The sequence below is a fragment of the Rhinatrema bivittatum genome, chromosome 8 (assembly GCF_901001135.1).
Source record: "Rhinatrema bivittatum chromosome 8, aRhiBiv1.1, whole genome shotgun sequence".
Taxonomy (NCBI): Eukaryota; Metazoa; Chordata; class Amphibia; order Gymnophiona; family Rhinatrematidae; genus Rhinatrema; species Rhinatrema bivittatum.
The window spans coordinates 96,155,707-96,173,478 of NC_042622.1; the positions used below are offsets into that span (position 1 = coordinate 96,155,707).

Below are 17,772 nucleotides of genomic sequence, written 5' to 3' on the forward strand. Positions count from 1 at the left end.
TTTCTGTATTATTATAATTGATATCATTGACATTAAAAGTAGAAACATTTTAGACGCATCAGCACTGGCACTGCTGGAAGAAATACTTCAGCTAGAAGTATTTCTTCTAGCTGAAGTGACCTTCTAGCTGAAGTGACCTTCTAGCTGAAGTGACCTTCAGCTAGAAGTATTTCTTCTAGCTGAAGGTCAGTCTCCAAGGAATTGGCAGTAATGATCAGGGATCCTATGCTGGTCATGAATGTACTGTTGAGCAAGTTTGCTTTTAGCTTTCGAGGTCCATAATATCTTATCAGAGTTAACATACTTTTGTCTGTATGCCAATTAGAACACAGAGCTATCAAGGTTATGACTGATGAAAATTACCTTGATGCTATGATGGGGCAGTAAAAGAATTGCTTTTTGTGTCTATGAAGATATGGAGATATCTTGGTAGACTTCTAACCTTATTGATGATGGTTTCTTCTAAGCTATATGTTCTTTGTTTTTCACCACTGTTCCCTTTCCTAAACTCATTTTTGCCTAGCACACATTGGGCTGGATTTTAAGAGGTACACACGGGCGTAGATTTGTGTGCGCAACCCGGCGTGCACAAATCTACTCCTGATTTTATAACATGTGCGCGCAGCCATGCACATGTTATAAAATCCGGGGTCGGCGCATGCAAGGGGGTGCACACTTGTGCACCTTGCACGTGCCGAGCCCTAGGGGAGCCCTGATGGCTTTCCCTTCCCTTCCCCTACCTAACCCACCCCCCAGCCCTATCTAACCCCCCCAACCTTTGTTAAATAAGTTGCGCCTGCCTCTGGGCAGGCGTAGGTTGCGCGCGCCAGCCAAGTGCCGGCGCGCAATCCCCCGGCACAGCTGCTGTGCCGGAGGCCTCGGTCCCACCCCTGCCCCGCTCCCGGACCGTCCCACCCCACCCACTCCCCACCCCTTTTTTTCAAGCCCCGGGACATACGTGTGTCCTGGGGCTTGCGTGCATCGCCGGGCAGGAGCGGTTTTTCACGGTTACGCGCGTAATATGCACACACGTAACCCTTTTAAAATCCACCCACTATTAATCCTGCAGCCTCTCAAAAGCTGACAGTTATTTGTGGGTGCCCACCAAAAGCAATTGTGTTTGTTGCACAGATACTGCAGGTGAATCCAGCCTCACACAACTGCTCATGAATGAGATCACAAAGCTCCAGCAGGTCATCCAAGAGGAAAAGAGCAGATCCAAAGAACTGAGCATGTGGCTGAGTGCGAAAGAGGACACCATAAAACAGCTGCAAGTGAAGGATGGTGAACTGCACATGCACCAGGAGAGGGTGCAGAAGATGAAAGAGGAGCGGGATAATTTCAGTGACGAGCTGAGGAAGCTGAAAGATGAGAACTATGACTTAGCCATGAGATTTGCCAAGCAAAGTGAAGACAAGAATACAGTACTGATGAGGAACCGGGACCTGCAGCTTGAGGTTCGCTCTATTTCTTCCTTCCATTCTCACTGTCCCCAAAATGCAAACGGAGCCAGTGCACACAAGCAACGGAACTGATAATTGCCCCACAGCAACGCATTCCCAGATGATGCTTGCCAAGTGACATTGTGATTGTTTTACAGTATGATATGCTAAATGTTACAGGATTATAGTTAACTAATAAGAATGTCCAGTCCTACATTAAAAGCTTAATTAATGGATTACAAACCTCCCCACAGATTGAACAACTCAAGCAGAATCTGATGAGGGCAGAGGATGACTGTAAAGTAGAGAGAAAGCACACACTGAAACTGAAACATGCGATAGAGCTAAGGCCAAGTCAAGATGTGATTTATGAAATGCAACGTGAGAACGATCTTCTGAAAGCCCAGATTCAGGAACTGGAGAGCTCGCTGAAGGTAAGATACTTGCTCTTGTCAGTTTCTCCTGCCCACTCCTCTGAATAGCATGACTGTCCCGTGATGTAAGTTCAAATTCTGGGTCCCCGAGCAAAATGTTTGGAAAGGGCCTCTGGAATGAAGGGGGCAGGGGTTGCCTCTTTGAAGAATGGGACGAAGGGGGTTCCCCTTCCAAAGATAAAGCAATATCTGGGAAAGTGCCAGAGCCCCAACACGGCCCCTTTCTGGATTTACGTCCTCCACACACCCCACTTTATTTGACTGGTCCTCAGCCAGCAGTAGCAATAGGAAAGAAAATCAGCCTGGAATCCCTTCCTGCTTGGCCCCCCCGTTCCCCCACTCCTGTGGGAGAATGCTTGGGTGGAATTTACATTACTGCATCTATCCCAAGCGTATATTGTCACTCAGGAGCATGCTGATGAAGATAATATTGCAAGAGTGACTGAGAGTGCAGTCTTTGACCAGACCCTGTGTGCTGCCATAAGAAAAATACTTGCATTAGCCCACTTTTATACCTACTGCAACAGACGTCTCAGTGCAGGAACGGAACCCAGCTTTCCCATCTGGCAGGTAGTCGGAGGACTGATCCAGCATGTGCTCTGCATATAATGTGCATCAGGAAGCACTTTCCAGTGCAATGGAATGTTCCTGCTGTGTGCCCAGTTCAGACACTTAGCATGTTGCATCCTACTGTGATGTCCCGTTTTGTTTTTTTTTACAATCAAGCTTGCTAGAGAAGGGAAAGCTGAGAAGAACAGGCTCTACATTCAGACTCTGGAGAAGGACCGCAGGCAAGCGCTGGAGGAATACCAGGATCTAGTGAACACGCTTTACAATTTACGAAAGGACCTCCGGAAAGCTGAGGACCTCCAAGACAAAGTAAGTCGTAAAAAATAAATCAAACAGATCCTTGTCGTAATGCAGTGTGCAATTTGTAGTGTGGTGGCTAATATTGTCTCTGTCCTATTCCTCCCACCCCTCCTCCTGTAAAAATATTAGTTTTTTCATGTAAGCTGTATCACCTGCCCCCTTTAATGAAGTCAACACCTCTCAAAATTCTGTGAAATCAACATGGATATGTGCTCTCTAGGGATGGCAATGGGAGGTGGATAAAAATTTGTCCCCCAAGTAAATGCCTCTGATTCCCCCGAGATATGCCCTCCCATAGTCCAGTTGTGTTGTAACTGGTAAAATGTACAACATAAAACCTCTTTAAGATTAAGGCTTGGGACCTAGGGTTCTCTCCTCTCCACAAATGGACTGAATCTGTGCATCTCTCAGGAGTTTAGTTGCACTGTAGTCTTCTGCTGCTTTGAGAATCTTTGAAAAGCAGATTTTGGGTATTTCAGAAAATCAAAGGAACTCGTTGAATGCCATCAACATTTGTTGTGTATCTGCCTCTGCTTCCAAACCACTGTAGAGTAAAATGGCAGACGCAGTGCCTACCTGAAAGTTGCTGTCAGGGTTAGAGCTTCCCTTCCAAGGTCTAACAGTGAAGACTATGATTCCCCTCTTTGTTTTTGACAGTACAAGGATGAGAAAGAAGTTTTGGAACTGCAGTGCCTGACTCTGAAGAAGGACTCCAAGATGTACAAGGAACGAATTGAAGCTACTTTTCAGCAAATGGAAGAAATCTCAGTAGAAAGGGACCAGGTAATTAACCGGTATCGCCAATTAAATGGGGCTCCTGCCACTGCTTCCATCCAGTGCAAAAATGGAATTTGAAAGTCATTGACATCTAAATATTAAGGGGTAGATTTTAAAAGGTGTGCGTGCGCCCATGTGTGCGCAGTTCCCGGAATGCGCACATCGATTTTATAACTTGTTATAAAATATGGTTCCCACGCGCATGTGCGGGCAGGTCGGGACTCCCGCGTGCGGGAGGGAGGATTTTGTAATCCATGTGCTGCGATGCAATCGGGCCTTTGCCCAATTTCCTCCCAGTCCGCTCCAATAAAAGAGCGGACTGGGAGGGAACTTCCCTAACCCTTACCCTAGCCTTCCTCCCTCTTCCCCTCTCCTCCCCAACTCCTAAACTAAACCTATCTATCCCCATTTTTTTGTTTTAATATTACTGCTCCTCTGGAGCAGAAGTAAACTCTGCATGCTGGAAGGTTCCCCCGGGACAGCATCTAATGGCGCTTTCCTGCCCCGCCCCTTTCTTTAGGCCCTGCACTTCTGCGCGTATCGGGGGTTACGTGCGTGGCCAGGCCCTATCGAAAATGCTTTTGGCGCATGCAGGACCCGGCTACGCACATAACCCCCGAATATTAAGTGCGCAGGGGTTTTAAAATTCGGGCGTTAGTTTTTAGCACTTCTCAATACAGCTGGAAAGAACTTATGCAGTGATTCAATCAGTTTGTCTGTCTGTCCATCTGGAGTCGCATTAACTTTTTAAAAAAATGGACTAATAGGGTTGAAGTGTTGTGCAGAGGCCATACACTGCCCTGGAATTAACCATATTGTCCATATTTTTTAGTAGACTATATTAGTTTTTGAATTTTAGAAGTAATTTTTAATATTTTGTAATTGTTATTTAATTGTAGTGTTAATGTTTTGAAATCAGTTTTAATATTTTGTAATTTTATTTTATGTATGATATGTGAATCATGGCGATGGAATCCTGTGCAACGGTATACAAAAAATTGTATAAATAAATAAATAAAATATATAACCCTATGAAATTCACCAGAACCTGATCCATGGCCATTGCAAAATAAACAAAGCTTCACCAATAGCACATTATTGGTGGTGCCTTTCCTTCCCTGCACTGTATTAAAATCAGAAAATGAGAAGTTGAAAAGTGATGCAAAATCCAGGCATAGCCATGATCCTGACTACTTGGTTTCTCATGCATCAGCTTCCCAAAACATAACAGTACTGCCAAGTTAGGCCTCCCGGAAGTTTTAGGCATCCCAGACATGAGCATTAGCAGATCCCCTGACGAAAAGGCCAATGTGACAGGTGCTATTCTGGGCAACAAGCATAAGGTCCCTCTGACCACTGTGCTGCCTCGTTTAGATTTTACCAGAAATGTAAAACAAAAGGTTTGGCTACCTTGTAACTTGATAAGGCTGCTGGAGTTTATTGTTGCATAACTGCAGCAGCCTGATGCAGGAATCCCTTCTTCTGATTGGCTAAGTCTGACAAATCGGGAAATGCTTGCTACTCTGCACAACTACTGATTTTACTGTACAGAGCAGCGGGCCGATACAGAAAGAAGCACGGGAGAGGCGGCGAGCGCCCACTCTCCCGACGCGCGCTCAGGCCAGTGTCCTGGGCGCGCGATTCAGTATCTGCCTGCATGCAAATGAGGGCCCGCGGTAAAAGGAGGCGCTAGGGACACTAGCACGTTCCTAGTGCCTCCTTTTTGACAGGAGCGGTGGCTGTCAGCGGGTTTGATAGCCGACGCTCAATTTTACGGCGTCGGTTCTCGAACCCACTGACAGCCACGGGTTCAGAAAACGGACGCCGGCAAAATTGAGCGTCCGTCTTCCAACTCGCGGGCCGCGAGCAGATTTTTTATTTTTATTTTTTTTCATTTTTCATTTTTTTTTATTTTTGGGGCCTCCGACTTAATATCGCTATGATATTAAGTCGGAGGGTGTACAGAAAAGCAGTTTTTTCTGCTTTTCTGTACACTTTCCCGGCGCCGGCCGAAATTAACGTCAGCCTTTGGGCAGGCGTTAATTTCTGAAACTAAAATATGCGGCTTCGCTGCACATTTTGCTTTCTGTATCGCGCGGGAATGCCTAATAGGCCCATAAACATGTATTTGCATGTTGCGGGCGCTATTAGTGTCGGGGGGGGGGGGGGGTTGGCCACACGTTTTCGACGCACTATTGCCCTTTACTGTATAAGGGGTGAAAATAGCGCGTCAAAAATGCGCGGCCAAAAGCGGGCTAACAGTGTTTACTGTATTGGCCTGCAGGTGATTTATGTGTTTAGGGGATTTTTTTTTTTTTTTAAATACAGATTTGGCATAAAAATAAGGTTGAGTGTTTAGCAAGGCCTCGTCCGCATCCTTGAAAGGATATTAACTACCAACAACTGCTTTCTCTTCATTCCTCGTGACTTACTTGGATTTTATGATGCTTTATTTGGAATTTTCTTCTCAGAATCAAGTTATTGTCATTGCATGAATATTTCAAGTGTTACTAGTATATAATTAATTTATAAATTTGTAGTAGCAGAATAATCTATCTCAGAATAAAGAATGCAGGACTGTATCATGAGGAAGATGGCTGATGCCTTGACACAACAGTGTAGCAGCCTTGATAAGTAACATGCAGTCTCCTTTCATGTTTTCAGGCTATTATGACACGGGAGCAATTTCATGTCCAGTACTCAAAAAGTCTGATCGAAAAGGATGCATATCGTAAACAGCTGCGTGAGCTGGGGGAGAGGTATGATGAGCTGCAGATACAACTGTTCAGGACTGAGGGACATCTATTGGCCACAGAAACAAAGCTGAAGAGGCTGAAACCACCTACCCCGGTATGTAGCCATGGATCCATAACCCTTTCTGCATGTACTTTCCATAATTTCAGCAAAGAGCAGAAGATGTCAGGAAGTGTGATCGACTTGCTGGATATCTGTCTCTTTGTGGCTATTTGGATACATTGTTTACTAGTTAATACAGTTGCTCCAGATAACTTATTTGCATATGGGCTGAGATTCCAATTTACACTTTGTAAATTAATGCAGACTTTTCATCTTCAATACAAGTTCAGTTGGTGATTGCATTGTGACAGGGACCCTAGTAGCAGGATTTGAAACTGTTTTGCAGAGAAAAATATTTAGAATTGCCAATGGGTTCCATTCCTGCCAGTTTTTTTTTTAAGGGAAATCAAAATTATAATTCTGTAAATGGAATTGGGGAGTGGGACAGAGTAAAACCAGGAATGGATCAGCCTAACTAGTAGAAATAGAGCCAGTAAGATGCGGTACTGGCTTCTCAGGCTAGTCCTTTCACCTCCAAAGAAGTTGGATAAACTGCAGAGGTGAAAAGGTAGTCTAGGGACAAAGTGATGTCACTGACCTTAATGGATGCCCGAGAGAAGAGCTCCCCACTGCAAACTCAATAACCACTATAATCTCTTGACTTAGATTTTTAAATACCATGCTGCAGGTTCCTGAACTTGTGTTGATTGTCCTGCCTGTATGTCTGTGAGACTAAAATGGGGATCAATCTCCACCAGTTTTCATACGGCGCTTACAGTGTGCTGCCAGAGAAAGTGGGCAATATGGCGGAGCCGACCAAGATCGATGGGCCAGAGGTAGGACAGAGTGTAGGAGGGCTGTGGTCAAGCCAACAGACAGGAGATAATTTAACTGGGGACAACTGTAAAGCTTGGTTTTGTGAGCTATGGAAGAATATTACCTCCGTCAAGACCGAGATAAAGGAATTGTTAATGGAACTATGGCAGGATCTCTCCAATTTTGGCACAAGGATAGAAGAGGTGAAGACACATGTTGAGAATCAGGCCATGACCATAATGTAGTTGAAAAAATCAGTGGAAGAACTGGAAAGGGCCAGTGTTGCTTCTGCAAGTAAGATGGAAAATCTAGAAACCACATCTCATCACTGTAGTCTTAGGATTGGGGGATACCGGAGGTGCCTGAGAATGTGGATGCTATTGCAGTGTTTCAGTATATCTGTAAAGCCATCTTGGCATTGGATAAGAACTCAGGAGAGATCACTGAGGTGGTGATTGAGAGGGCTTACCCATCTTTGGGCCTGGTTAATAAAACTACCCCCGAGACATTATCGCCTGCTTTCTTCACGATCCCCTAAAGGATAGCATTCTGGCAGCAGCACGAAAGCTGGGAGCTGTGAATTGGTATGATACCAACACTGAGATGTTCAGTGATCTGTCTCCTTTTATGGTTCAGAAGCGAAGGGACTTGTGGGAAATAACCTCCTTACTGAGCAGAGAGAACAGTCATCAGATACCACTGGCTGTTTCCATTTGGGCTTGCTTTCACCATAAGTGGTGTGATGTCCAGGATTATGACTGGCTGAAGCAGCAGAGATCCTGTCGGCAGCCGGAATCCATGTCCAAGTGGCAGAAGAGGCTAACTGGGCCCTGCTATAAAGGACCTCCTAAATAGCAACACGTGAACAAGAGGAGCAGGAGATTATGGAGAAATTCAGATATGTCTATATCATCTAGAGAGGCTAATACTTGACTGTACTGTATCCAATTGGCTCAATTTTTGCATCTTTACATTCTGGGAACATTTTCATAATTCTTGTTGTACCTGAACTTTGGACAGTCCTTGAGTTCTGCTTTAAGACCTCTGTGATTAACTTGATTGCATGTTCCTCCTGGTCCAATTTTTATGTGGGCCTGGAAGGTTTTCAATTTTTTTTGTTCAACTCTATCCATTTTCATTGACTTGTTGTCAAGCTCTCTTGTTGAGATTTGTGTTGTATGCAGTGGGTAGAGAGCTGGTGACATCTTTCCCCATTACTTAGTGGGAACAGACCCTGGTATTGTTGGGAAGGGGGTTTGAGCATGGGGAGTGGTTTGAGTCATGAAATTGAGGTTGCCAGGTGGCGGGAAGGGTGTTTTCATTACGAGGAGAGGTATGGGACTTGGTGGGTGCTTGGTGTATCTGATCTTTGGGAGGGTTGCTTGTTTTTTGGGTTAGAAATATCTGATCAGTGCCTTTTATACCATGGTCGCTATTAGCTTCCTTAAATGCAAAAGGCCTTAATTCTCTCTTAAAATGGCAAATGATGTTTCAAGAGGCCCAGGGACTGAAGATTGGGGTTCTTTTAATTCAGGAGACCCATTTGAGGGAAAGGGCCGAGGGTTTGCTTAGGTCTAGGCTTTGCCCCTCTATCTTTATTGTGTCTAGCTCACTTTGAAATAAATAGGGGAGGTGGGAGTGCTGGTTTTAGTAGTATGCAGGGATGTGGATGGGAGATATATTTTGGTTAAAATGGTAATATATTTGGAGATTTACACCTTATTAAATATATAAAGTTCCTAATGTCAACCAGGGATCCTTTTGTAACTTGCTAAATGAAGTCTTGCTGGATAATGTTGAAGAACATCTGATTGGGGGGAGAGGGGAGGGACTTTAACATCACTAGGTGGCTGCCACTTGATAACTCGATAGAGGTTGGAATAATTGCGAGGACCCATAGGCAGCAATTGAAAGGTTAAATGGAGCAGTGGAGTCTGGTTGATTGTGGCAGATCTTGCATCTTTTCAAAACCTTAGTTTCTATAACAGGGGAGGCAGATGTTGGTTCCATAACATGGTTGGATGATTCCTCAGTTTGATGGGATCTACACCTATCACACAATGACTGAGGGAAGCAATTTTGGAGCGTGAATGATAATAAAGACCTTCTTCAACAGACAGAGGGCCTCATTTTCTAAAGTATCGCAGGCCTGTGATACTTTAGAAAACTGCGGTAATGAGGAGCGGGGGGCCGAAACGGGGGGGTGGTCCTGCGCTAGCCGGCAGCGATCGCACCTCCGCGATGCGATCGCTGCCGGCATCGCGCCCAATAACTCCACCATAGAAGGTGTAGTTATTGGGCGCGAATAGGCAACAAAAAGGCCCTTACCTTTTCGCTATCCGTGCCGTCATCGCAGAGTCGGCCCCGGTGATACCCTGACTCCTCCTCTTCCGGGGCCGACTCCGCCCCAATGTAGGTAGCGCAGGCGTGCGCTACCTTCGCTAGCTATCGCAGGCTTGTGCTGTTAGCGCAAGCCTGAGATAGCCTTGGAAAATAAGGCCCAGAATCAGCTATATCAGAGTACTTGATACTGTGGATACAACTCCGGTGCTTCTCGGTGATTGTCTAAAGGCAGTTGTCAGGGGGAGATTAATTTCTTGTACTGCACAGCTGAAAAAAGTAAAAGAGAAGAATAAATTGGTTTTAGTTAATTTTCTTAGTGATTTGGAAAGTATGCGTAAAGCAAATCCCGCTCCTAAACTGCAGGCAAAGTTAGAGGAGTGTAGAAACAAGTTGCGATTTCTCTCAGCTGAAAAAATCTCTTTTCACTTAGATCTCACTAAACAAACCTACTTCCAGCATGGCAATAAAGCTAGCAGACTACTAGTCCAGAAGTTTAAAAGTAAGGTCTCTCAAGGCCAGATTAAGGGCAGATCAGGGTCTTTCTTATTTGATATTAATAGGATTAGGGAGTGCTTTACCCAATTTTATGCAGAGCCATTGGCTTGTATCAAAGTAAATGGGGGAGGGTACTCTGCTCACTTTCAGGTGGGATGCAATACCAAGCAGGGGTGCCTTTTATCCCCTTTACTTTTTGCCCTGGCAATGGAGCCACTTGCAGGAAGGATCTGGGGAAATGTAAAGACAGAGAATTTTACTCAGAGGTTGCCACTACAAGATATCTTTATTTGCTGACAATTTCATGTTTACTTTGAGTAAACATGAGGTATCTCTTATGACTTTATTAGAGGAATGTGAGAGATATGGAAGGGTCTAGGGCTTTAAGATCAACATGGAAAAAAATCTGAGATGCTGAGTATCTCTGTTCCAGATAGTATGTTCCAATCATTAAGAGCCCAAGTCTCCTTTAAATGGGTTAAAGATAGATCAAAATACCTGGGGTTTATGTAAGTTTGTGTTAACTTTCAATTTAACTATCCCCCCATGATTTCCAATATACAGCAAGACCCAGATGAGTGGGAACGTTGTGCTTTGTCCTGGCTAATGAGACAAATATTTTATCACATCTCTGCTATCTATTTCAAACACTACCTATTCAGGTTCTAGATAAGCTTCTTAAGAGCCTTGTAATGGTTTGTGGGTTTCTGGACCCTTGGCCCGAGGTGAGAGTTGTTACTACCTGTGGGAAGGAGCCCCACAGGTCTACACCATCGGGAGGCAAGGTCAGGCACAGCGGGGAGCTCTGGGTGAAACTGTGGAGGGGTCCCGAGGAGCAGAGTAGAAGACACAGCAAGGAGGGATTCCCACAGTAAGTATGTAGGCTGGAGATCAGTACCTGGGCAGAGACCTCTGAAGGGGATGGTGCTAGGCAGGCCAGTAGAGCGAGAAGCGCGAGACAGGACATGCAGAAGGTATTCCAGAGAGGCAACCCTGAAGAGCGGAGCTGTGTGGTGAGGGAGGTACTGATGTGATGACGTAGGCCAACCTGCGGAGCAGGAAGGCCCAAGCCAGGTCTCCAGGTGACAATGTAGACTAGCCCGAGGAGCGGGAGGTGCCAGCAGTGACCGATGGTGAATCAAGGGTACTGCCCCGAGGAGCGGAGAAGCACCGACAGTCCCAAGTGCAGAATGTAGGCACTACCCCCAGGAGTTGGGAAGCACTGATAGTCTCTGTATTGATGGAGACACTGCCCTGAGGAGTGGGGAAGCACTGACAACTCAGTATAGAATGTAGGCACTACCCCGAGGAGCGGGGAAGCACAGAGATAGAACTCCCAAGTGGTGAAGGCATTCCCAGAGGTGACCCCGAGGAGCAGGGAGCCAGCAAGATAGTATTTCTGGAAGGCGCAGGGCCAACCCGAGAAGCGGGGGAGGTCAGGAGACAAAGTCCCTGAAGAGCGCACGCTGGCCCCCGAGGAGCGGGTACCAGGCAGGTTCCAGAGTACAAGAAAGTCCGGTAGTGTCACCACAGGAACAACGGAGCAGGAGCTCGTAGAGTAGTAGTGGAACTCGTTGCCAAGTCGGCTAGCTAAGGGTGAAGGTGGAACTTAAGAACCCTGATCCCATGACATCATCAATCAGGGATGCCCCCAAGGTTCCCATCAAAGAGGCGTCACTGAATGATTATACTTGGGACCTCTGTTTTCTATCAGTGGGGCGGTATTCCATTTTCTCTTTGCCTGGTGGCGCGCGTGCATGCCTAGGAAGGCCCAGAATTGGCGTGGGTGGCAGCAGCGTCTCGACTGCCACGAGGAGCCATGGGGAACGCGGCGACAGAGACTAGCCCATGCCACGAGCACGCCTGGAGAGGGGAGCAGGACGGTGCAGGACGTGAGTAGACGCGGTCGCAGCCATCTGTGACCGGCGGTCAAAACAAGCCTCCAGTGGTGGATTTTTAGTTTCATCTGGAGGCAGAGACCCGCTAAGATAGCTTGTATAATTCTATATTTGCCTAAACTGTTGGGTGGACTGGGAGCTCCCAACTTTAGGAAATATTATTTGGCTTCTCAGTTGAAGGTGGTGGTCAACTGGCAGAGGAAGACAGACTAAACAGTGAGTCCAAATTGAATAGATTTTTGCAGGGCTAGTCCCTGCTGGAGCTTTATGGTGGCTTCCTGAGAAGTTGAGAATGCTTCTTTCACTTCTCTTGCCTTTTACTCTCCTTACTTTAAAGTTATTGACTAGATGGAAGACTCTGCTAATGGGTGACAGAGGTTTTTTCTTTAAGTCTCCTTTGAGATTCAATAAGGGCTTCCAACCTGGACTTGGTAGCTTTTTGATGGTGGGAGGGCTTGGGTTGCCACAATTGGGTCAGGTTTGGGGGCTTGCTTGGTTGTTGAGTTTTTCGGAAATTAGGGATAAGTTTCACCTTCTGGTTAAAGATAAGTTTTCTTTTCTGCAGCTGACACATTTTATGGGTTCAAAGAGGTTTACATTGATCTCATGAGAGGGCAAACTTTGTTTGAAAGGTATTGCAACAAGGTTAGTAGTATCAGGGGGATAATTTCCAAAATCTATGTTCTACTGAATGAAGATTTAACTACTAAACCCCACCATTTGTTAGTCTGGGAAACTGATCTTGGAGCATCACTGAATGATTATACTTGGGACCTCTGTTTTCGATCAGTGGGGCGGTATTCCATTTTCTCTTTGCTGGTTGAAAATGTGTATAAATTATTATCCCACCCTGACCGCCTGCATAAAATCTACTCTGAGGTCAAGGTGAAGTGTTGGCATATAATTGAAGGAGTTTTTACCTTATTTCATATTTGATGAGACTATTCTTTAGTCCAAAATGTAATGGGAAATGATAATTGAATTGATAGGGGTTATTACTCTAGTTTCTATATCAATGATCCTAAATTGTTTTTACTGGACTTTCTGGTCTCTAATGTAAGTCTTAGCTAAATTCCGTAATAATACAGATTATTCTCGTGGCAAGATGTGCATTGGCGGTTTCCTATGTTTTTTTTTTTTATAAGAGGAAACTAATTATGCTTAAGCATGATTCTTTGGAAGAATTTGAAGGTATCTGGGTTTCTTACTTTTTTTGGGTACAAGCCTGTGCTTCCTGAATTGTCTTTGTTTTATTGCTACTTATTATCCTTCTTATTCTTTGTGATGATGTCTTCTCTGTCAACTTTCTGTTTTGCTTTTGCCTGTTATGGGAGGGTGTAGGGGTGATGTGTGGGGGAGTCAGGGTGAGGGGGGTGTTTGGTGTCATTGTTTGCTGATGTTTGATAGTGTCATGGTTGACAGTTGTGATTTTTCAATAAACTTTCAATTATAAAGAAAAAAAAGAAAGAGTAGTCAAGCCTTCATATCCATTCATTTTTCAGTTCTGCCACTAAGGCTGGAGTGCTAATTAGTGAGAATTATAATAGCAGCTTGAAAGATTTGGCCAGTCTCCTCTACAGAATTGGACTAAGACCAACAAACATATTTCATGTGCAGTCAGATGGCCTGAGCATTTTTTGTCCACACTAAAGAAATTCCCTCCATATATCTGACTTGCAGCTGGTTACTAAAAATATTTGCTGTAAATCTATATGACTCTGTGGGGTTTGGCATATTTATTTCTTCTTTCCCTCTGGCTGGTCTTAGGCCTAAGTGCCCAATTAGAGCAAATGCTTGACTGCCTCTCTGAACTTCTTACACTTCCCAGTGTTCAGACAGCATGCTAAGCCAAGGCCCTCTCTACTTGCAGAACTTTAAAGAGTCCCTTCTAGGGATTTAAATAAGTCACACAAGAAATAAGCTGAGGCATCTGAATATCACTGAAGTGCCTTTTTTTTTTTTTTTTTTTACCACTGCTAATGATAAGGACTGGCAATGGATGATTTACGTTTTTCTTTTCCAGGAAGGCGGTTCATCAAATGAAGAGCAAGCTAGCAAGGAAAGAAGACGTCTTAAAAAGAGCTTTGAGGAGCATTACAGAAGGTTTGGGTATGGCATTAATTATTGGGGAGAGGTAAGGGGGGGTAACGCAGGGCCACCTGTATGTGACATTCCAGGGTGGCACAGCCCTTGGCTGGTCTGCTCTGAAACCTTACAAATTCTTCAGTATATTCACACTAGTCTGTCCTGATTTGATCTTCACTCCCACCCCAACACTTTCTCCCATAATGCTGCTCTAGAATTTTAGTTTGATTGTGCCCCTTCAAAGAATACTAATGTGGGCTGGAAAGATGGCACTTAGAAGCTACAACTTATGCTTCTGGAGTAGAAGAGTAGTCTAATGATTAGAGCAACGAGCTGAGAGCCAGGGAAGCCCTGTTTAAATCCCACTTCTCCTACTGATGCTTCACTCTCTGTTCCTGAGATACTAACTTACATTCGGGCCGATACAGTAAAAATCGCGGGAGAGTGGGCGAGCGCGCGCACACTCAGGCCACTCTCCTGTGCGCTCGATTCAGTAAATTAATTTATTTAAATTAGGGCCCGTGGTAAAAAGAGGCGCTAGGGACACTAGCGCGTCCCTAGCGCCTCTTTTTGGACAGGAGCGGCAGCTGTCAGCAAGTTTGACAGCTGACGCTCAATTTTGCCGGCATCGGTTCTCAAACCTGCTGACAGCCATGGGTTCGGAAACCGGACACCGGCAAAATTGAGCATCCGGTTTTCAAACCGCGGGCCCATTTAAAATTTTTTTTTTAAAATTTTTAACTATTTTCTAACTTTTGGGACCTCTGACTTAATATCGCCATGATATTAAGTCGGAGGGTGTACAGAAAAGCAGTTTTTACTGCTTTTATTGCTTTTTATTTTGGGGGGGGGGTTGGTTTTATTGGTTTTTATTTTGGGGAGGTTGGACGCGCGTTTTCAGCGCGCTATTACCCCTTACTGAATAAGGGGTAAAGCTAGCGCGTTGAAAACGGCCTGATTTTAAGCTAAACTCTGTAGGGAAGGGAAGTACCTATTGAATCTGAATTGTAACTTGCCTTGAGTAATAAAATCCAACATCCAGTTCTTTTTTTTTTTTTTTAATTTTCTCTTTATTATTTTGTCAAAACTTTACAAAGTATCCACTTTGAAACAGAAAAATGGTATTAACTTTACATGGACAGAATTATACTTAAAAAAGCAAATAAATTCAAGAAAATAAACTTTTTCCATTTATGTAATTCCCATTAGACCCCTATACATGGGAGGGGGGAAGAGTGCACATTTTAGGAGATTACAAGGAAACACAATTAAACTAAATATAAATATATGAGTCTCACAAAACCATTTTTTTTTTTTTATAAATCAGAGATATTATTACTCAGCTGTAGCAGAGCTTTTTTCCCTTCTGCGAAGCTCATCAGATGTTCTGGCTGATAGAATATATAAGTGTCATCTTTATATTTTACGATACACTTACACAGGAAGCGTAAATAAAAAGATGCTCCCAGTGCTAATACCACTTGTTTTAAATCAAGAAATGCCCTTCTCCTCTGTTGTGTAGTCTTTGTAACGTCAGGATATATTCTGACTGTTGCTCCCATGAAATTTGCATTGGGCTTTTTAAAATAAGCCCGCATAATGTCCCCTAAGTCTTTTTCGTTGAAAAAAGAAATTAGGAGCGTTGTTCTCTCCGCAACTTCATAATATACTGATGATTCGAGGAATTCGGTCAGATTCTCAAGAACATTAGGAGTTATCTGTTTTTTCTGAGCTTTTCATATCGGGAGAAAATATACTTTGTCCAGAGGCGGAGTTTTTTCAGAAGAAATTTCAAGTACTTCAGTGAAGTATCTTTTTATAGTTATACGCGGTAATTCTCCTATTACTCTGGGAAAGTTTAAAATCCTAAGATTTAGATGTCTCATCACATTCTCCAAGTATTCAGTTTTTCTATTTATAGCTCCATAGTTCTGCACCATAGTTGACTGGACCGTTTTAACTTGTTTTATTTCTTCTTCTATTTGTTGGAATTTCCCCACTGTTTCCTGTTTTGATTTTTGAAAATTCTCATTCAGCAAGCACATCTGAGAGGAAAGTACATTTATATTTGCAGAACATTCCGATAGAGACTTAGCAAGAATAGATGTTAAAGACCACAGGGATTCTAAAGTCACTACCTCTGGTCTTTTCATGCTTATAACTTCGCCAGGTTTAATAGGGATAATGGAATCTAGGTTCTCACCACAACAACTCGCTTGATCACCTGCAGTTCCCAGCACAAGGCCTCTGGCGGTAACTTCTCCAGTCTCTCCGGGCATCTGAACGATGTTACTCTCCGACTCAGCCCTCTCAGCCTGATCAGCTTGAAGATCCTCACCGGGACTTCCTGTCAGGCACAGAGTCGAAGTTCTCCGTTCAGACGGAGGTAGCCTCTGATCCAAGGGGCTGAGGGAAACATCCGAGGTCGGGTCGTGGTCTCCTTCCATCAGCCCGACATGGTTTGACGGCGCATTGAGGGATGGTTTTCTGCCCGGGGGGTAGCGAGGACATCGAGGGGTAAGCCCTCCGCTTCCCTTTTTGTTTTGGAGGCATTATTTCTTAGGAAATCTTTGAAAGTGGTGAAAAACGCCGGGGCAGTCTCAACATGCGACCGGTCGAGATGCCATCTTGACTCCGCCCCCCCCAATATCCAGTTCTGACCTGGAGAGTTTAAATATGTCATCTTTGTGTCCTAGCCAGTAATGTTAAGTATGTGATATTTGTCTTGATGTTATCAACTACGTTAGTGCCCTGATTGACTTAGTAGCAAGCTGATTAAGGTGCTGCTGTACTACTCATCATCAAAGAACTTGTGCTGGCACCATTGGAGACATTTAAGATATAGATGCAGCAAAGAAGGGTGAAATGTGAAGGTGATTTCAATAAAAAGTAAATTTATTCTCATAAAACAGAAATATTAAAGATAATATATATTTAAATTCTGACACTATTTGATCAAGAAGGAGCAAAGTAAGTGTTTTCTTGAGGAAACACATACGTTTAGCTTTCGAAATCTTTTAATGAGAGAGGTTAATAAACTTACCTACCAATGACACTCAGTTAATAGTTCCATGCATTTGCACACAATCTACCCTGCTTTTTCAAGCATTACGTTTGTAACTTTATTTACAGAAAGCGAGCACTGCGATTAAAAAATGGAAGCCACCCAGAAGTGGACTGTGATAACACAACGGGAAGCGACACGGATGACACATGACATCAGGATTTGATATGTGTTTGAGAAACGCGAAATTGACGCAGGAGTTTCAAGACTGAAATTTCTCTGTGACCAGTGGTTGGTCCAGGAATATGTTTTGCATCATTGTCTGTACATTTGTAAAAGAAAAATATTTATTTTATGTTTTTTTATTGCCTGGAGAAGGCACCATACAGTTTATATATTTTTATTATTATTACTATGATAATAAAATACACTCCAAGTGCTTTTCATTGCTTGTATATGTACAGTTTGCAGAAGATTAACTAGATGAGATCCAGATGGAAGAGTTTTATTGTCTCTAATGAAAAAGATGTTTTTCTCTGTATTTGTATGCATGAGAAAGATGTAAGCGGAAAAAGTGGAGCTGTTTATGTATGTGAGTGAGACAGAGTGGAATACAATGTAAAATGGATGTGTTTTTGTGTGTAAGGGAGACACACAGCAGAGTAGCATGGGTATAATGTGTACATTTGGGCAACACAGAGTGCTACACTGCATCTATATACATATGCTTTACATGAATAAAACACAAGACTGAGCAAAGTAATTTATTTGAAATCATCTGGACAGTTGCAATCTGCTTAACACTTGAGTAT

General features: G+C 43.8%; 1 protein-coding gene across 6 annotated transcripts in view; it reads left to right on the forward strand.

Moving 5' to 3' along the window:
• CARD9 (caspase recruitment domain family member 9) overlaps window positions 1–17,406 on the forward strand; it is a 61,372-nt gene extending 43,966 nt beyond the window's left edge. For 3 of the 6 annotated variants that reach the window (XM_029613144.1, XM_029613149.1, XM_029613148.1), the window contains 7 exons: window positions 1,132–1,457; window positions 1,697–1,876; window positions 2,603–2,755; window positions 3,404–3,529; window positions 6,188–6,373; window positions 13,895–13,980; window positions 17,089–17,406. In XM_029613144.1, coding sequence (XP_029469004.1) covers window positions 1,132–1,457; window positions 1,697–1,876; window positions 2,603–2,755; window positions 3,404–3,529; window positions 6,188–6,373; window positions 13,895–13,980; window positions 17,089–17,173 — 1,142 coding nt within the window. In that variant the 3' untranslated portion in view covers window positions 17,174–17,406. The remainder of the gene's footprint in view (window positions 1–1,131; window positions 1,458–1,696; window positions 1,877–2,602; window positions 2,756–3,403; window positions 3,530–6,187; window positions 6,374–13,894; window positions 13,981–17,088) is intronic. The other 3 variants (XM_029613147.1, XM_029613146.1, XM_029613145.1) reach the window with 3 other exon arrangements.
• Window positions 17,407–17,772: the final 366 nt, after the last annotated feature.